This window comes from Sitophilus oryzae, unplaced genomic scaffold, assembly GCF_002938485.1.
Source record: "Sitophilus oryzae breed Bouriz unplaced genomic scaffold, Soryzae_2.0 scaffold_578_pilon_pilon, whole genome shotgun sequence".
Lineage (NCBI taxonomy): Eukaryota > Metazoa > Arthropoda > Insecta > Coleoptera > Curculionidae > Sitophilus > Sitophilus oryzae.
The window spans coordinates 2,766,524-2,789,152 of record NW_022147171.1 but is presented as its reverse complement, the minus strand read 5'-3'; the positions used below and the strand labels follow the sequence as shown (position 1 = coordinate 2,789,152).

Here is a 22,629-nt window from a genome sequence, read left to right as displayed (position 1 = left end):
CAACGGGAACTATAACAAAATATTAAGTATGCTATATTTTTGTAAAGGTAATTTTAAGTTCTTTTCACTTAATTAAAAATATTCCCAGAGTGTCCCAAATAAAAAATCAATTTTTCTAGTGATAACTCGAAACTTATTATTAATTTTAAAAAAATTATACTTAAATCATTAAATTCTACGTAAAAAGGTGTTTTGGAAATGTTTTCATAATACATACAGAATAATACAACAACATGAAAAGTAATGTTTTTGTTTTAACTTACATACTTACGGCTACGACTGTCGACTGCTTCAACGTATCTGTACCCCAGAAGCAAACTATAGGGAACTTCTAGGGTACAAGATCGGGTACAGGTATGTAGTTTGTATACTAATACCACCGTACGTATTAATAATACCAACTAATACTAAATCGCTGGTGCGTCCGGACTGAATTCGTCTGTGATCGAGTCGCATCGGCTGCGTCTCGACTGCTAGAGCGACCAGTTAAATCGCAGTCGCTGCGTAATTATGGCGCGTTTTTTACCAACTACGAAATTTTAATAGAAGAAATAAATAATAGCCTTCCAATTACGAAGATGAAAATTATAAGAATTTTATTTTTTCCCTGATTAGGCAACTTTCTTGGACCCATTTACTTCGAGATTTACTCCTACGCCAAAATTTTTATAATTGTTATTCTCGAATCATATATAGATGGGTATATTTGTATTTCTTTGGTTGAAATTTCAAAAATTATTTTTTTTTTATAAAAATGAGGAATTTAAAAATTATTCAGAGTTTCTATTTTGCAGAAAAATAGTAATGTGTACTTATTCAGGCCTATGTTATATACGAAACATATAAACTATAATTAATCTAATTCACTGTCTATTTCTTTAATTGGTGCGTCTCGATTCTAGATCGAGATGCACCGGGCTCGAGGTGGCACCGAAATTACACCTCAACTGCGATAGCGAAAAATCGTAGTCGACAGTGGCAGTTGTTTTAGCCCGGCGCCGCCGCCGACGGTACAGTGTGCGTTTTTGCGACTGTGGCAGGCGCTCTGTGTAGTTTATTTATGGTCGATGCCGGTGCCGCGCGTTTCTGCGGCAACCACAAAAACGCGCAGTGTATAACCGGGATTAGTCGTACCAGTAAAAAAGTATGTATTATATTTTTTTCTGATAGAATCTACAAATTTTGCGTCACTGACAATTTTTACCATATCGAAATCTAACATTTCTCTAAACAATTTGAATTATTACAAAATCTTTTAATCTTAATATATAATATCATATCGAGAGTCACAAGCTCGGTCACAAGGCATGGATCTCGTATGATTTTCTAATAAAATTATATTATTTTTTAAAACAATTTTTGCGATATTTTCACCAAAAATAATTCAAAATATTTCATTTGATAATGAAGTATTGATATCTCGGCTCTATAAGATAATTCGTTTAAAAAAAATTATATGTAATAATTTAATATAAAATTGGGTATGTTTAAAAAATGATACGAGTTACTGCACTGTGACCTTCGATATGCAAAAAAGTTACCGAATTGTACAAAAATAGGGTATTCTCATTAAAAATATATGTTATATCCGAACGACAATCAACAATCACAAATCCAAACATTTTTTGAAGTACCCTGTATACTCTACAGTAATTTTAAAATGTGCTTCTTAACCTTCCCTATAACTTTTCTGTTTAACATTTTGTTCCAAAAAGCGTTAAAAAAACAAAACCAAAACATTTTTGATATACCTTGAAGTCGTTAGCTTTTCATTATCTATTATACTGCAGTTATTATGAATTGATTTAACATCATTAACCGTAAAACAAAAATCTATCTGAATGTATGTGAAATTTTCGAGAAAATTTTCTTTTACCCTTAAGTTTTTTTTACATTAAATTGAAAAAAATATATATATATTTGCTTCAAAGTTTTTATACAAAACATCCCGAAATTTGCCGATTGACTTCTGAATTCCAAGAGACTGTCAGTGACTGCCGCGACTGCCAATGACTGCCGCGACTGCCTAGCGACTGCCAAGCGACTGCCGATCGACTGCCGAGCGACTGCCTATGACTGTCATGTAATTATAGGCGACTGCCGTAAGACTGCCAAGAAAATGTACATGTAATTCCAACAGTGAGACACCCCTCGGGGGTTGGTAAGGGGGTATGGGAGGGGTTAAAAATTTTAAAAAATCGTAACTTTAAAATTACAGTAGCTAGCGAAACAGGGTTTTCAATTTAAGATTAGAAATAATATGAAGGGTACCGGGGAAAAACGGGCTAGGTCAATTTTTAGCGAAATTGAGATATTGATGTCATCTAATAGAAAATATGTTAAATTTTGTTCTAAAGATAGCTTCCATGGCAAGAACGCGATAACTCAGAAGATATTAAACAAGAAAAATATCCCGTACAGGGGAATAACGTGACAAGTCCGTGCGGTACCGGGCAAAAACGGGCTAAGTCGTGTTTTTACGCGCCTATTCGATAGCGTTCTGGTTGCCATTTTAATCGTTTTGCCAATTTGCAGAGTTTAAAAAGTTTTATGGAAAGGAAGCTCAGGAGTATTTTACCTCACTGGTGCATAATTAGTTGAGAAAATTGGTGACTTCTCTGCTATAAAACAAATTCCAAGGTAAAAAAAAATTACTTTTTTACACGAATCAAAACATTAATTTTCCATTTTAGATCATCGGATCAATGTCAGAATAACTAAAAAATAAAATATTATTTTCTAGTTTTTGTTCTGTTTCTCTATATTATATATGTAGGCATAAATCTGGTTATTAAGTGAAATAAAATACTTCAAAATACAAAAGTATTATAAATTCAGAAAAAAAACGGGCTAAGTCATGACCATTCACCAATAAATTTTTTATTTTTCTATCAATTTTTTTTTCTTAAAGCGAAAACTTTATGACTCAAAGATCCGAGATAGTTAGGGAACATATGGGTAAAAAATAATTTTTTAAATTGAAATATTGTATTTTTTGCAGCGTTTTGAACTTTAAAATTGCTTTATCTCAAAAGCATTAAATTTGACTTAGTCCGTTTTTCCCCTGTACCCTTCATATTTGCAACAAAATTTGTAATAACATCAAAATCAGTCAAAGTCGCAGTTTTTGAGATAAAAAAATTGAAAAAATTCCTTTACTTTGAAACTGATAGAACTGCATACCAAGTTTTTATTAACATATTTTAGTATGGGCGGTTATACGTGCTTCCCGGCGTCAATTTTTTCTAAATGTATGTACCTAAGTAAAATTTTGAAACTTAAAGAACCACAGACCATTATCATGTTTCACAGTCAGAGACAACACAGGGATATAAGTTACATATTAATTCAAAAATATCACTAAAGTTACTACAAAAATTAGAGTTGGGGGTTGGAACCTTTAGAAAAATTGCAACGTAAAATGTTTGTGATATAACATGTTTGGTGGGTAGTGATATATTTAATACCTATAAGTAAATACTGCCCCTACTGCCATCCTGTTAATGGGTTTTAAATATATCTAAGGCTCTGTTATAATAAAATATGTTACTTTCATGATGAGCTTTTCAAAAACTGGAACAGACCCGTCCAAAACTTTTGATACGGTTTTGCTTTGTATCAGTCCGTTTTTAAGAATATTTCTTGGATAGTTCTCCAATTTAAGTTTTTCAAAATAACCAAACTATATTTTTTAATACGTGGATTGTATTTTTTAATTACATTTCTTTAGCATTATTTATAATAGTCAGAATTTAATGCTTCTATTAATTCTCGATTTTTTCAGACAACCGGTATTCCATTAGAAGTTGCTGCCAGACTGCAACTAAACTTGATGTTAAAACCAGTCACAGGTGTATCGTAAGTATTATTCATAAATTTCAATATTACAATAATATTTACAGATTACCAATCGGATTTTTTTTCGACCTTGAATATTATTTCTATCAATATCTCTTCGTCGATTTATATAGAATTTTTTAGCCTTATACCACAGATAACATAGTATACAGATGGTTATTGTGCTTATGGAACACATATTTTCGACGAGTCAGCAAAACTAATAATAATTTTAAAACAAACGAATTTGGAGCAACGAGAACAAATAGTCGAACCGTTGATTGAAGAAATAAGAAGATGCGTAACCTTATGGGCGATTTAATGACACAAAACATGTCCTACATGTAGATGGCGTTACCGTCAGCTTGTCTGAGAAGTCCGAGATTTAGTTTAGCTCTGCGCCGCTGCGCGCTGATCGTTTAAAGCACAGCGGATAAAGAATACTGTACCGTAGTTCTGCTTTCAGTCGACTGAGTGAGTGGCTGCTGGAGACAGTATTGCCAGAACTACTGATTAATCCGTAGATTTACGGATTTTGGGCACAGTACGTTAATAATACGGATTTTCATCATTAAACAAATTAATATAATATTATATGATTAAATAAAGAATGGCGTCAGCGTTGGATTAGAAATGGAGATTAGTGTTATTTCACATGTAAAATATTAATAATAGTCATTTTCAAGCCAACTAAACGACATTTTTCGATCATGCGACATATTTGGTACATATAAAAGAATTTTTATTTTTGTGGTTTATTCTATGTTTAATACGAATAAAATTTTAATATATAAAGGCGGATTTTTCATCCAAAGATTATTTTCGTCAAACGTATTACATGTATTACACATTTTAATATGGAAACTCTGACGCTTTCAGATCCACACCGTCTTCGATATGCCTTCGCTGTCCGAATTAGTTAAAATAAGTGTTTTATGCGTTGACCGCAGAACGATTGGTGTCTCCACCGTACAGCACTTGAGACGTAAGGGGAAATCAAATCACTCACCGTCATCAAAATTCTAACTTGTGGATAGGGATTACCCCAGTAGACATAACCAGGTGACCAAAATTCTACATATGCAGTTGGCTCTAAAATATAAATTTATTAATGATCCTGATCCCTATTACAAATACTCACCTGTAGCAGTTCTAGAGTCAACGGGCACCGTATTATACTCGGACCATCCTATAGACAGAACGGCGGAATATAATCGACCAGACAGAGTATTAATCAATAAAGTCAATAAGATGGCGTCTATAATTGAGAATGGTATTCCCCGCTCTCATAACATCCAAAAAGTAGAGCAGGAAAAGTCTGTTAAATACCAAAACCTTGCCTTCGAACTAAAACGCTTGTGGAATCTAAATTTTGTGAAGATAGCGCCTGTAGTAATTTCCGTTGAAGGTGTTGCCACGAAAAGATTAATAACTAATTTGGAATCGATAGATTTGCCAAAAGGCTTCTCAATATTAATTCAAAAGAAATCTATTTTTCAAACATGTCACCTAGTTAGAAAGTTTCTATCGCTGTAAAATTGTTCGGTTGGAGTAAATTCTCTCTTAACAATTTTAATACTTACCGATAAAAATCGATAAACAGCAACAAAAAAATAATAATAATGGCTTTATTTTGTAAAATCGCTTATATCTGGGGCTTACTCAACCGGGTCTCACAATGCAAATTCACCTCAAATATTCATTTAGTTGGTCATTGGCAAGTACTCACATGAAAATAACAAAACAAACATTTATTGATCTGGATAAAATTGATAGCTAAATAGTAAGACTCACCCGAGGGTACTCCGCCCTCTAGCCACTGACATTCTATTCAATGTATCCCGTTCCATATCTTCTATCTAATTCAAATATAATTCGGATCTATTGATCTATTGGTTAATAATCTTCAACAACTAGCTAGTGTCACCTGAAATAGTATAGGGACTTCCCCCGGACGTAAATCTGCCGCTAAACAGATTCGCATCCCAATCCAATAGGCTAATTGGGATACCTCACTACCCCAACGCCGAATCGTGTCAATCGTGAAGACAAGGGAGACCTGAAACTCTCAAAACCAACCTCGAAGGCAAGACGTCACAAGAAGTTTTCTTCGTTGCCTTACAGTACATGCAATTTTTATAGTCAAAAGACTCGCAACCCCCAAATGTCAGCTCTGTGACAAAACACAACGCAACAGCCGGCCAACCCGTCTACTACTGACCCGCCGCCGGCAAGCTAAGCCTTCAAGCAAGCTTTTAAGATCACAAATATTTACATCGCTTGCCAATGAATCATACTATTTTCTCTAATCGACTTTCAAATAGAGTGTTTTAGTATTACTAGATAAATAAATAGAGAGTTTCCGAAGGAATGCATATTCTTTATTAGAATAGTGAATAAATAAAAGCATTATTATAACAAACTTATTTTCCAAGTTTTACATTTGGCCAACCTGAACTTAGTTGCGCCCACGCAACTCTAATCTGACAGTATCTCTGTCTTCTTTTTCTAGCATCCCAAATCTTGTCTCTGACAACTCTAATCTGGCCTCTGACAACTCTGATTCGTCTAATAAAATAAAACAAACAATTGACAACTACACAAACGTCACAAAATTAAACCCTCAAATAAAAGTGCCTTACACACTTGTTGTCTCACACACAAGTCCTAGAACAGATGTCATGCGAATGCATACAAAGTTAGAAAATTAAATCAACACACACAAAATAAAGGACACAGCGTATAAAACAGTAGTTAATGACAAAAATATCTGCTGTTTGGGCGATGGACGATTATGGATAGCTCAGGAGTGTCTTTAGATGAATACCAGAGCAAAATTGAATGAATCTTATTAAAAACAAAAGAGTGTTTGTAAGTTCTTCAATCAAATACATAGGCAATAAAATGTCCTATTTTAGTGATGTGGTTAAAAATAAACAGCGGCATTAACACAAAAAATTAGTAAGTTGACTAAAAACTGCATAATAGAAAACAACGAATCCCCGACTAACACAAAAGTAAATCGGCTGCACACCATATTGTTAAAATAAAATGCGATACAGAGAAATCGCCGCAAAACTCTACCAAGCAGTAAAAAATACAATCTCTGATACATATTACGATATTAAAATGCCTTTGAAAAGAAAAAACCTTAAGAGTACAAAACAAGTACGAAAATTGTTTTAATGTTACATTGGAGTGCTCTAAACAACCTTTTGATTTGTGGTCTGTTAACTTTGAGATGAAATCTAGGATCGACACTGTGCATTCAAGCCTTTTGATTGCCAGACAAAGCTTAAAAGATTTTCACTTGAGTGCGACACTTTCTCTGTTTACTAGTATGTAAACGTATTATTTCTTTATATGGTGCAGATACAGCCATATAGCGAACAACTACCGTATTTCCAGATCAATTTGTCCAAACTGCAGCGGAGATCATTATAATATAAGTTTGTACAGCCTAGATAAACATGTTCAAATTGTGAATATACAAAAGAGATGTTGAAGATTAGAGATATTGACATGAAACATACATATTGAAGAACTCTAAATATATAAGATGACAAACACAACAGAGAATTGAATAGCAGTTTTTTTTGGTTCATGAAGGGTTTATGTTTGTATTTAAATGCTGCTGGTATAGTAATAAAATGTTTGAACTGAGAAACCTATTTGAATCAAGAGAATATCTTATTGTATTTCTTACACAACGCACATATCAGATACTTTTGTAAATAGTGAAATATCAGTTGCTGGTAACAGGCAGTCTGTTTGGCAATCGAATAACCGTCACACAGTTGGTGCAACAATACAGGTGGTGAGCTAAATCCCAGCGACTGTACCAAAAGACGTGGCTAACATGGGACACCACTGTCCTCGATTGCTACAAAGCAAAATCAACAATAGAAACGCCATTGTCAGCGCCGTACATCGCCAAATAGGATTGTAGAACCACCTTCGAGAGGAAATAATGGATTATCTCTTGATAACACCCTACAAATCAACTATTGCAGGATATTTCAATGAATGTTGGAAAACAAACGACACTAATAAAAGATATCTAAACCCTGTCAGATATCAATTACTGATACACGCACTACCCACAACAGCTACTAAAAAAAACATAGTTACCCCCAAAACGACATAGATTACGAAACCATAAAACCTCACAACAGAGAGATGTGGCATATAGAACATCAAAGTGAATAGTCGCCAAATCAACAATCTTATATACGCTGACGATGCAGTAGCAATGACAGACAGCAACAAAGATCTGCAGAATCTATTTCGAAGAATCAATGTCTCCTGCAAACTGCAAACGATACGATCTGAATACGAATTTCATGAAACAAAGTTCGTGGTTACGACAAAATACCAAAGTATAATTATTAATATATCCATAGAAAATGTGACGATAGAAAAAGTCCAATACTACAAGCACTTGGGCACAATAATAAATAAAACTGTCGATCATAAGAAGTAAAATCGAGGATCGAGATAGCCCGAAGCTTTTCTAAAACTCAAGAAATTTCTTTGCAGTAGAAACATAAACTTTAACCAATTAAAAACAAAAATGCTCCGATGCTTCGTGATGTCAACCTTATTATATGCCACCGAAATATGGACCTTTAGGACAACCAAAATTGGTGACTTCCAAAAGATGATCTTACTGTCGCATGTTACGAATTTCTTGGGCTGATAGAGTTACAAATATCGTAGTGCTACGCCGTATGAACAAACAAGAAGAGATTTTGAAAACCCTTAAGAAATTCCTAAGAGATCCCAAGTCTCAGTTACTGCAGAATATTCTGTGGCGGGGAAAAAATCTAGGAAGGACGTAATCAAGGCAGAAGAACATTCTGGCTGAAGAACTTCAAAGAGTGGTGGCAAAGAGATGGATTATTTAGAACACCAATAAAATAAAATAAAAACAACCATTCTGATAGCCAACCTATGTGAATGCATATTTTTTTGTCGACAATGTCGAATGATATTTTCCGTCAGCCTATAGTTACATAAACAACTGAATGCTTCGAGCGAAGTAAGAATTGTTTTTGTCTTTGGTTTACGGTGTTATTTTTCATTATTTTTTTTTATGATATTATTGATTTTTTTATGATTTTAAATCTGATTATCTATTTAAGGGTTAGATCTTATTATTAAAATAAATATTTTTATTACCATGAAATATCAGTTAAAAATGCCTATCATTCTTGTAAAATCGCTTATTTCTGGGGCTTACTCAACCGGGTCTCACAATGCAAATTCACCACAAATATCCATTTAGTTGGTCATTGGTGTAGAATACACGAAAACTCTGGGGTTTAAAATAAAATACTGTTTGCTTGCTGGCTATCGTGTATTGACTGAACTCGCCTTTCCGCATTACGTAAAGATAAACATTGTTGTTTACAGTTATTCAGAGTACATTTTTTATATAATAATAATCTCTAAACTATTGAACACTACATCCACCTTCTTCTTTTAAACAAGTTGAAATACATTAACAAAATTAGCAACAAGATATAACTTCTGCAACCTATAACTAAAACGATATAACTTATTACCTAGATATATTAATTTAACTAATTCTAATTTACAATAAACAACGAACTAGTATAACTTAATGCTAATAATAAACTCTTAGGGACTACACTATTTTGTAACAATAAAATTAAGTTAAATCACAAAATACCCACTATCCAAACAATACATTTAACTTCATTCAATAGTTCCCTAGTCATGCTCATGACTACTATCATTTTGTTCTGGTTTATTAGTGACTTTCCATTCTCCTTCAATTTTCTTTAAATGTATTATTGTTCTTCAATAATCTTGACCTGTTTCATCATTCCTAATTTGAATATCACCTCCATTTTTATTTATTACTGTATGTGGACTTGGATTGAAGTTTGGACAAGTTTTATTACTTTTAATTAAATTTTTCACATAAACTTTGTCACCTGGCTCCAAATTAGTTTCTACTGCCTTTCGTTTTCTGTCCCCGTATTCTTTTCCTTGTTCTTTTAATATTTTGTCTCTGTCTCTAACTTCACTGTCTAAATTATTGTTTTCTAGATCGCTGATGCTAGGAATCTTGTCTCTAAAAAATCTTCGAAAAAACAATTCGGATGGAGATTTACCGGTAATACTGTGCGGTGTACTATTGTACATCATCATGTAATCGAGAAGATCCCTTTTCCAGTTTTGTTTTAAAGCACAGCTAATTTTAATTCTCTTTAGTATGTCACGATTTTGTCGTTCAACTTCGCCATTTTGTTGAGGCCAATAAGGTATAGTGTGAAATAATTCGATACCGGTTTCTTTACAATAGTTTTTAAATTCAATGCTTGTAAACTGCCTGCCATTATCAGCATTAATGCAAGATGGATACCCTAGCCTAGAGAAAATTTCTTGTAATGTACTAATCGTGCTTTGTGCTGAAATATCTTTTAATACTTTAATCTCCTTGTAACGGCTAAAATAATCGACTATGACGAATATAAACTCGTTACTTGGAAGTGGGCCTAAGAAATCAATGGCAACAACTACCCATGGCTGTGAAGGCAGTTCCCGTCGTTTCATTGGATTTGGTCTATTCGGCGCTGAAACCAACGTACATCCTTTGCAAGCCTTTACAAGTTTTTCCGCGTCGGCGTCGATTTTAGGCCACCACACTTTCGTTCGTAAACGTTTCTTCATAGCTACGATGCCAGGGTGACCTTCGTGAGCTGCTTCCATAACTTTTGGCCTAAGTTGTGATGGTATAACTATTTTGTCACCTCTTAATAGAATTCCTTCATGAAAACACAGTTCTGAACTAAATATTTTATATTGATTAATTGATTGGTCCCAAACATCTTGAAATATTGCTTCTTTTACTTTGGTGATTTCTTGGTCTTTTTCTGAAGCTCTCTTGATATCAGATAATGAAACAGCAACAGGTCTTGAATAGCTTAGTATTTGGCAAATAGAATTTTCATCAAATGATTTATTTATATTTTCTATTCTTGGCAGTCTGGATAAAACATCCGCTATATTAAATTTTCCAGGGCGGTATACTACTTTATAATTGTAACATTGTAGTCGAAGGACCCATCTCTCTATGCGCGCACACGGTTTGGCTGTTGGTTTAAATATGGCTTCTAGTGGTTTGTGATCTGTAACCAATTCAAATGTTTCTTTTCCATATAGGTACATATGGAAATGTTCCACTGACCATACCAGCGCAAGAGCTTCTTTTTCCGTCTGACAATATCTCTTCTCACAAGCTGTCAGGCTTTTATTTCCAAATGATATAATTCGAGGACCAGATTCGTCAAATTGGATAAGTACACAGCCAAGACCAACTGGACTGGCGTCAGCTATGACTTGGGTTCTGTCACCTGGATGATAATAGCCCAATGTTTTGATGCTGGATAGGGTCTCTTTTAGTTTTTTGAACGAATGTTGCTGTTCAGCCTTCCAGTAGGACTCTATGTTGGAATTTTTTCCTAATTTTAACCTAAGTATCTTCCTTAACGGGTCTGTCAGCGTTGCTAGATTAGGGATCCATTTTCCCATGTAATTTACCAACCCCAAAAAACTTTGTATCTCCATAATAGTTTTGGGTGCTCGAAATGTGTTTATGGCTCCTATGTAGCTCTCTAGTGGTTTGATACCTACTGCTGAGAGCTGATGACCTAAAAATTCAACGCTTCTCAATCTAAACACGCATTTATCTTTATTTAGTAGGATGTTATTTTGATCATCTCATATTATGTTCTTCTAGAGTTGCTCCAAAAATTAAAATATCGTCGATGAAATTGACAACACCGTCACATTTGGCAAGTACACGTTCCAATAATTTCTGAAAAATTTCTGGAGCGCAAGATATGCCAAACATCAGTCTTTTATATCGTAGTAATCCTTTGCTGCTAATAAATGTAGTAATATGACGGGAGGCTGGTGAAATTTCGATTTGATGGAATGCGTTTTTTATATCTAATTTTGAAAATATCTTTGCACCTCTAAATTTTGGTAATAACTGGTCCATCGTTGGAAGTGGATGATTTTCACGCATAATAGCTGAATTTGCTCTTCGCATGTCAAGGCAGATTCTAACCTCCCCGTTGTCCTTTAATACTGGAACGATTGGAGATACCCATTTAGATGATCCTGCCACTTCCTCAATGATGTCTAAATCAATAAGTTCCTTAAGTTTCCTGTTGATTTTTTCTTCCAGTGGAATTGGTACTCGTCTATATGGCTGACTTACCGGCTGTATTGTTTCGTCAATTGGAATATCTACAACTGTGTCCTTAAATTTCGGAAATGGGCTTGTTGTGGCATTGACATTATGTAAACCAATTTTTAGAACACCTAGCTCTATTGCCGTTCTTTTACCAAGTAGATTTTTATTTCCATTTTTTATTACATAAAATACGGCTTTAATAGGCTGATTTCCAACATCAATAAATGCTTCAAAAGATCCCACGACAGTCAAGGGTGCCTTACTGGCATAGGCTAAAAATATTTTGTCTGGATTTTTTACCTGGTTATGGACTTGAACTCTCTCACGTTTTAAATATTGCCAGGCATCTAGGCTCAGTAAATTACATTTACTGCCTGAGTCAATGAGCATATCAATGTTCACTCCACCAATTTTGCATGATAGTGTGTCGTCTTGATCGATATGGAACACATAGTCGCCTTCATCTTCGGAGTTTTCTTCAATGGCATGTGCGTTCGACATTTTCGCTTTTTTAAATTTGGATTGCCGCTTTTGGGGAATGACGTTTAACCTTTTATTTTTTCTTTTTCCAGGAGCTGTTCTGCATTGGCTCATAAAATGTCCTTTAAATCCACATTTTCCGCATTCTTGATTTACAGCTGGGCAATTTAAACTTGTAGAAGAATGTTTTGTGCTACCGCATCGCCTACAAAATTCCTCTTCACGACGACTTCCAGATGGCTTATGTTGCAATAAATTAATGTCCTGGGTTAGCGTATCTGGATTTCCTGAGAATTCCCCGAGCTGTCGTGTTACGGATTCTAAGGAATTAGCTTCATTTATAATCATCTCTAAAGTCATGCTATCTCCAACTGCTAATATTTTCTTTCTCAGTTCTAAGTTGCATCCTTTTTCCACAATTTGATCGATAAGGTTTTCCTCCAAATTCTGGAATTGACACTTTTCTGCTTGGTGTCTTAAGCGTATGAGGAATCTCTCGAATTTCTCTCCTTGATCTTGCTTCAATAATCTAAAAATGTGTCTTTCAAACACCTTGCTTTGTTTAGGAGCGAAATATTCATCCAACTTTTGAACAGCGACTTCATAAATATCTACATCAACGGAAGTTTCAACATGTGCCCCAGGAATATTATAGTATATTTCTTGAATGCCTATTCCCCCCATATGTAATAATACAGCTCGTTTTTTTGCGGGACTGTCGATACTTGCTGCCTCTAGGTATATATTCAAAGCCCTTTTCCATTTTCTCCATCTTAAAGCAACAGAAGAAATTTCTCCTTCACAATCAAAATTCTCCAGGGTTGAAAGACTTGATAAATTCATCGTCGATTTTAATTTTCTGGAATAAAAATATATATAGGATTGAGTCGTATATACACATCTTAGGTATAAATAAACATTAACGCTTTAATAATTAAGGACAATGATCTAAATCTAATGTTCAGATAAACAATTTGCAATTATTATTACTTTATTTCAAATATGGCTTAAAAAAGCTTAAAAAAAATAATAATTACTGATTTTTTTTTTTTTATATAACTTTGTTACCTAGTTATGATACATTTACAGTATACATATTATTTAATTAATTTACATTTTAACACCAAATATTAACTATTATCGATATATATTTGTCATTTAATTTCGACTTAATCTCTTAATGGCATATAAATGAAACTCGAATTTGCACCTCTGTCCCTTTAATTTGGACCTACGTCCCTCTGATTTGGACCTACGTCCCTCTGATTTGGACCTAAGTCCCTCTGATTTGGACCTACGTCCCTCTAATTTAGACCTACGTCCCTCTGATTTGGACCTACGTCCCTCTGATTTGGACCTACGTCCCTCTGTTTTGGACCTACGTCCCTCTAACTTGGACCTACGTCCCTCTAACTTGGACCTACGTCCCTCTGATATGGACCTACGTCCCTCTGATATGGACCTACGTCCCTCTGTTTGGACCTACGTCCCTCTGATATGGACCTACGTCCCTCTGTTTGGACCTACGTCCCTCTGTTTGGACCTACGTCCCTCTAATTTGGACCTACGTCCCTCTAATATGGACCTTAGTCTCCTTTATTTGTATTAAATTAAGCTTAAATGTACACATGTACTTAGTATTATAAATTAACACCAAAAGAATTTTTTTTTTTGTTAACATTTTAGCTGCCTATTTCCATTTCTTTATAAAATACAATTTTCATTGTCTTGTTATTAATGTACTCTGATACTTGAAGGAACCAGAAAAATGATTCTAATATACAATACGATGTAAAATAAACCCAGAACGTTTGACACGGCCGATTCCTTACCAAAGAAATGTCAGTCACTAGTGTTTAACGTGGCAGTTAAAGTGTTAATTTATTTTTCGAAATCGGTCAATATATAGTAAATATTTGGTGTAATTTTCCAATTAAAACTTTAGGTACTTACTCGATTGTATTTTAACCGAATCACAATATCTGTTTGGTTTAGTCCTCGTCGCCACTGTAGAATACACGAAAACTCTGGGGTTTAAAATAAAATACTGTTTGCTTGCTGGCTATCGTGTATTGACTGAACTCGCTTTTCCGCATTACGTAAAGATAAACATTGTTGTTTACAGTTATTCAGAGTACATTTTTTATATAATAATAATCTCTAAACTATTGAACACTACAATTGGCAAGCACTCTCTCATTGTACATGAAAATAACAAAACAAACATTTTCTGATCTGGATAAAATTAATAGTTAAATTGTAAGACTCACCCGGGGGTACTCCGCCCCCTAGCCACTGATATATTCTATTCAATATATCCCATTCCATATTTTCCATCTAATTCAAATATCATTCGGTTATATATTGGTTAATAATCTTCAACAACTAGCTAGTGTCACCTGAAATAGTATAGGGCTTCCCCGGACGCAACTCTGCCGCTAAACAGATTCGCATCCCAAACGAATAAGCTAATTGGGGTACCTTACTAGTCTCTCTACCCCAACGCCGCATCGTGTCAATCGAGAAGACAAGGGAGACCTCAAACTCTCAAGACCAACCTCGAAGGAAATACGTCACCAGAGGTTTTCTTCCGGTCAAACGACCCGTTGCCTTACAGTACTTGCAACGTTTATAGTCAAAAGACTCTCAACCCCCAAATATCAGCTCTATGGCAAAACACAACACAACAGCCGGCTGGCTAGTTTACTACTGAACCGCCGTAGGCAAGCTAAGCCTCCTCTTACATCACAATTTTACCGGATCGTAAATGTTTACATTACTTGCCAATGAATCATACTATTTTCTCTAATCGACTTTAAAATAGAGTGTTTTAGCATTACTAGATAAATAAATAGAGAGTTTCCGATTTATAAAACCATTATTATAACCAACTTATTTTCCAAGTTTTACATTCTTTTAATTTGTCTTAATAATATAAAAGGGGGAGCCTTAATTTTTATTGTATTTACAATAAAAATGACTTCATGTAATTTTTATACTTTATTCTCCAATTTTGTTTATTTCTCAATACATAACAACTAACAACACCATAACAACAAGCTACCCATAATTCTATGCTTCCAGGAAGGAGTTGTCAGCCTAGTTTTTGGCGCTATATTTAAATAATTCTTACAACTCGACCATCCTGACAATTAGAACGACCTCGTTCTATCCTAACGTTAACATAATACTTTAGGTTACATAAGAGGTTACATAAGCAATTCATAATCAAAAAATTTAACATAAGAGACATAAGAATTCTGATCATAACACATAAGTATCGTAATACATAAGATTAATTCTAAACATAATATTTTTATGATTTCATAACATCATATCATAAGTAATTCATAAACTAATTGCATAACATAATCTTTATGACTAAACTAGAAACTAGTACATATTACTAATAAAACTAATTCAGTACATCATAACATAATTTTCATAACCAAAATCATAAATTTTTGCATTATATAATCATAATGTTTCATAAATTATCTCATGTGATTAAATTTTAAATTATTTTTCATAAGTCAAAATAAAATAAGTCAATCCAATATTATATGACTCTTTCAGGAAAATAAGTTAAGTAAAATCAATTTGGGCAGATTCAAAATATTAACATTGGTCAAGATTTTGGTCAATGGCTTTGTCAATAGTGTCAGATAATTTTAACCATAATTTCAAACTATTTGAATCAAAAATACCTTCAAAAGGTCTTTGAGTTACCTGGAATCCTTCAATATCAGTTATTAAATATCTGTCATTTGGCAGACATTTTTTTATTACATAAGGACCTTTATACTTTGGTAATAACTTTTTATTGATACCTGGATTCACATCTACATTAGGTATCATCACATAATCACCTTTACTATAAGTTTTACCTTCTTTATGCTTTTTTGTCGTAATAGGTTTTATTATATGATTGGCTTTTTTTTCAATATTCCTATTTGCCTTATATCTTAGATCATCAAGGTCTGTTTCTTCTTCCTTATGTGTTAAAAGAAATTGTTTTAAATCGTCATTCATTAACCCTTCCTGTGGAACTCCGAATAATAGCTTAGCAGGGGTTTCTCCAGTGGTACTATGAACACTATTATTTACAGCAAATTCAACGTCATTTAAGATATCATCCCATTTCTCTGGAGTTTCTGTTAATTTGGCAATCATAGGAATAATAAATTTATTTAATCTTTCTACCTGACCATTAGCACGTGGAACACCAGTCGCAATTAATACATGTTTTACATTATAATTTTGAAGAAATTCTGAAAAATTGTTAGAGGTGAAGGCAGAACCTCTGTCTGTGATTATTCTAAGTGGTTTACTATAATCAGCAAAATATTTCCTTAAGTATTTTATTACCTCAGTTGAATTGGTAGTTTTACATGCGTATATTTTACAAATTTTGTAAACCCATCAATTATAGCAAAAAATAAATCGATTTTTTCTTTTCGCTGGTTTTTGCTAAAGGCCCGCAATGATCTAAATGTAATGTAAGGAATGGTTTATTTCCCTTAGGTATATTATGTAAAAACCCTCTTTTTTCCACTTACAGGAGAATAAGTAATACATTTTAAACAGTTTTTTATATATTCATCAACTTTAGTTCTCATGTTTGGAAACCAATAGAGTTCTTTTTTATAGCATTAATACATTTATCAATACCTACATGTCCTAAATCATCGTGACAACTTCTAATTACATTTAATTCCATAGTGTTAGGTACATAAAATAGTAAACGTCTATTTTCTTTTTTTTATAAACAAGATTGTTATTGATTTCAAAATCTTTACTTTCAGTTTTCTCTAATTCCTCTCTAATTTTGTTAATTTTTGAATCTTGATATTGTCTAATGCTAAGATTTGTTTCAAAAGGTGTCTCTTCTAGTACTAAAACATTTTGATAGCATCTACTTAAAGAATCAACATGTTGCATATTACTTCCACTTCTATGTTCTAAAGTATAGTCATAATTTTGTAAAAATAAACTCCATCTCATTATTTTCGGGTTAATGTCTTTCTTCTTAAGTGCTAAAGTGATACTATTACAATCTGTATAAATTTTAAATTTAATGCCTAGTATATAGACATGAAATCTTTTTTAATGCTATTTATTATGGCTGCTAATTCTAAAATATAAAACTATGTTGCTTAGACTCTGATTCTGTGGTACGTTGGCTATAATAAAATACTGGATGGAACTTTAAATCTTTTTGTTTTTGCATTAAAATACCGGAATAACCATGAACTAGCATCACAATGAAGCTGAGTTTCTGCTTTAGGTGAGTATAATGCTAAAACTGGTTTAGACATTAATATTTCTTTTAAATTATTAAAACTAGTAAATTGCTCAGATCCAAAATTGAATTTACTGTTTTTTTAGTTAAATTATATAATGGGCCAGCAATGGTTGAGAAATTTGGAACAAATTTTCGAAAGTAAGAAGGTCAAACCAATGAAACTTTGAACCTGTTTTACATTTTTTGGCACTGGGTAATTTTTTAATTGCTAATAAATGCTCATCATTCGGACAATTTCTTTTCATTAATAATATATCCTAAATATTTTATCTCAGTATATAAAAAGTACATTTATCTATTCTCAAAGTCAAGCGATTTTCCACTAATAGTTTAAAAACATGCTTTAAAATTGAGATATTTTCTGGTATAGTTGTAGTTGGTATTAAAATATCATCAAAATAAATAAAAATTTTATTTAGATCAATAAGTTCTTTAAATATTTCGTGAATGTACCTCATAAATACAGAAGGAGAATTTTAAGACCAAATGGCATCTTTAAAAATTCGTATTGAGCTACTGGGGTTACAAACGAAGTATATTTTATCGAATCGTGTTCAATATCAACGTGATAAAAAGCACTTTTAAGGTCCAGGGTTGTGAAATATTTTTGACCTTGTAATTGAATAATTTGATCTTCAATCAGGGGAATAGGAAAGTTATCTCTTACAGTAATTTTATTTAAAGCTCTAAAATCAGGACACAATCGATAATCATTAGTTTTCTTTTTAACTAGAACTATTGGAGAGCTGTACTCCGAAGTACTTTTTGTATTACATTGTTTTCTAACATGTCGTTAATCAAATCTTGCACTATATTTTTTTCATAAAAAGATAAACGTCTAGGTTTAAAATAAAACGGAGTATGATTTGAATTAACTACTATTTTCATTTTAATTTTAGATTCTATTTTTTCAGGTCGATCAGGTTGTATATAATCTTGAACAAAAAGATCAACTCATTTTTGACGATTTTTTGCATCAATTTCAGAATTTATATTTAAATCAACCTCATTTTGATCAATGTAATCAATTTGTAAGATTTCAATATTTTCCTGATTTTCCAATAAATTATCATTTAATACTGATTTTATTTTGACTTTTCCAGACTGAAAAATTAAAGAAATATTTTTATTTGTCATAAAATTTCTACCTAATAGACATTTAACAGGTATAGCATCATCTGGTACTATATAAAATAAAACTTGGACAACTATGCCTTCAACATATACTTTAAACATTATTGAACCTATAACATCTAATTTAGATTTATTAACACCCTCAAAATCTACAGATGGGGCTTCTGAGATTTCAAAATTAAATGGTCTGATTATGCTATTAGTAATAATAGAAATTACACTACCTGAATCAAGAGTACCTTCGATAAATAATTGTTTACTGTCTTTTACAAGACACAAAGGCAAGGTGAATCTATCAGGGAATTTGTTCTCGACCATCAATGCTTCTTTCTCTTCAACTTCTTTCTTGGATGTAGAGGCTCTTTCTCCTTTAATCTTTGGACAGTCTCTTATTTTATGTTCCATTGAGCCACAATTGAAACACGAACCCCTCACTCTAGGCATCTTTTGCATTGCGACGCCAAATGTCCTAGCAAATTGCAATTGTAACACTTAATGGTTTTATTATTAACTTGATCTAAACTGGTAAATTTCTTCAGAGATGCTTCAATTGTCTTCTGTGGTTTTTTAATTTCATTTTTTCTTTCAGGCAATCTATTTTTTTCCTCGCAGTAACAAATTCTCTCGTATGCTATAATGTCCTGGTATAATGCATCTTCATCTATATGGAATTTGGACATGACAAAATTACTTAATTCTCTGGACCATAATCCAATAGCTATCTGCTCTTTCTCTTCTTCAAATGATAAACTTAACTCTTTGCATAATGATGCTTTGGAATGAAAATATACGCTTACATTTTCATTGACAGACTGTACCCTCCCTTGCATTCTTTTCCATAATTCGGTTTTATTCTTGGTAAATACAAATGTTTTAATAAAAGCCATGCGGAAGGATGACCAATCTACAACTTCACTGCTTCGCCCTGAATACCAATGGCGTGCAGCACCAATCAGATTACTTTTGGCTGTTTGGAAAATAAACGCATCTGGCCAATTGTGAAGTGTTGCGGCAGTTTCCAACTGCTGTAACCATAACTTAGCTTTTACTTGGCTCTTCTTCAGCACTGAATATTTCTATAGTTTTCGAGAGATCTGGCATTACGTTATAATTTCGAACTGGAGATTCTTGATTTGGCGCATGTAATGGCTGCTGCTGTTGTTTTTGTAGCATTTGCAACATCTGAGTATTTTGTTGCAGCCAAGGTTGTTATCGTATTCATAAATTGATTAATATTAGCATTACTGTTTGGATTTTCTTCAGCTCTATTTTGCACAAATCTTTCAAAATCATCAGCAGAAAATTGGTGACTCTGGTTTTCGTCTTGATCTTCCATTTTATTTATTGCCGGTAATCTTCAAACTATTGTTATAACTTATCACTCTTCTTCTCTTCTTGGGGACTACGCAGATTTAACCCCACACCTGAAGTTATAAAAGGGGCCTTTAATTTTTATTGTATTTACAATAAAAAATGACTTCATGTAATTTTTATACTTTATTCTCCAATTTTGTTTATTTCTCAATACATAACAACTAACAACACCATAACAACAAGCTACCCATAATTCTATGCTTCCAGGAAGGAGTTGTCAGCCTAGTTTTTGGCGCTATATTTAAATAATTCTTACAATAAGAATAAATATTAATAGAGAACATTTTTTTAACCAATATTATTAATATTAGTTATAAGTTCAGATTCAAAAAAGACCAGAAATCAGAATTCAGTCGAAGAGGATCAGGCCCTTAATCCTCCGCAACCAAGAATCCTCAACGATCACTATCGAAACCAAACATTAATTAATTTACATATGTCTTAACCCTATGCCCTGAGTGATAAGTGTTACTCATACAACAGAAAACATTTTGATCAGATTTTACTTTAAAGAAAATTTTAAGATTAATTCAAATTTAATACTTTAGTTGAAAAAACGTTCTATGATAAATAACATCAATGGATGTCGTGGTAGACGTACAAAAATGAGGCAAACAATTTTTAACTCTATACAAACAATAAAAAATTGGTAGGCAGTAATGAAGTCATATTCTTACAATCCCTTTTCAAAATTGACGTTCGAGTATCCAAGAAAATGTTAACACTTCTTATGCTGAAAACATTATAGATATTTCCAAGAGTATATCAATTCAAACGAGTTCATTTTGTCACAGGAATTATACCACAACGCTAAAATTAAAAAGTTTTAAACTACTCAAATTGAAAGAGCTACTTAGTGTTTAACTTGAAAAATAAATCGACATCTGAAAGTTTCCTGCGTAATTTTTGAAATTTGTTTGACGTAGACTATCCTCTATCGAATTTAATAGACACTCCTTTATCTACCGGATAAGTTTCAAAAGAAATGAAAACTAGTCTAATAATACCATTTCTTGGAAAGTAAGACCATACAAAGACTTTAGACCAATATATTTCTTCCTGTATATTGACAAAATATTAAAGACTCTCATATGCGACCAGGTAGGTACGTGTTTTCTTTGAAACAAATAGGAGTATTTATGAAAGTCAATCCGAATAAATAAGATTGAATAGTAAAAATGTAGATTGTTCTCAGTGAAAATTAGAGAAGAATTTATACTATAGACGTTCGAGTAAACTAAATGCCAAACATTCTACCTACGTATAAAAAAACCTAGTGTGTCCACCTTTTTCTTTAAGAATTTATTTAGCCTAGGTATGTTTTTGTATTGTTTAGTTTTCGGTTTTTGCCTTGAATAAACATTATCGCCACAGAGACATCTTATTAAACTTATTTAGGCGTAGAAAAAACAAAATATTCGAACACTGAAATTACGTACAAACCCTTTCTTTAAGAAATGTGATGTAATAGAGTAATAGATTACACAGACACACACACACACATACAGATGTTACAAACAAATCAATGCGATTATATATGATGTACGTGTAATATATTAGATATGGAAGAAACCACTAAATGTAAAATTATAAAAATCCATGAGACTAAAAAATTGAAATTTCCACTAAATATTTCTTTCTCTTTATTTAGACGACAAAAAAAAACATTTAAAGTTGCCCATTTCAGGTTTGTCTGTAGTAATGTAAAACTTTGCCAATAAATTTCTCAAAATTACCCCAGTACTCTCTGTATCTGTTTCAATGCTAGATTATGGCTGTATGAGATATACCGTCTTCGTCATCCAATTACTGTGTATAGGATTTTAATGGATACGACAGAGAATAATACAATTGACCTGTTCACAGAGAGAGACGCAAAATAAAAGGGGGGATACAGTGTTGCCGGTTCGTAAACGTGTAGGCAGGATTAAGAATGACCATGGTGGGAGCACAAATCGACTCCGATGCTGATGACAATTTGAGACTGCTCTCAGTGTTGCCAGATAAACTTCCTCTAACAACCTGTGCATAACTAATAGCATATTGTCAAATAATATCATTAGTTAGAATAGTTTTCGTTTTCTGTTTCAGAATTTTTGTTTTAAATCTCAATAAAGAAAAATTACATATTTAAAAAAATAAACTACTCAAAACAATTATCACATATTTTCTAAAAAAATATTAATTTGAAAAACAAGACATTTTGAATTCCCTGACTTACGATTTTGAATGATTTTAAATCGTACAGATACTGTGGAGGGAAATT

At 32.9% G+C, this 22,629-nt stretch overlaps 1 protein-coding gene across 5 annotated transcripts in view; it reads left to right on the top strand.

Moving 5' to 3' along the window:
• Nucleotides 1–22,629, top strand: part of LOC115887575 (protein croquemort-like) — a 155,042-nt gene that overhangs the window by 109,616 nt on the left and 22,797 nt on the right. For all 5 annotated transcript variants that reach the window (XM_030907039.1, XM_030907038.1, XM_030907036.1 and 2 more), the window contains exon 8: nucleotides 3,785–3,858. In XM_030907039.1, the coding sequence (XP_030762899.1) occupies nucleotides 3,785–3,858 (74 nt within the window). The remainder of the gene's footprint in view (nucleotides 1–3,784; nucleotides 3,859–22,629) is intronic.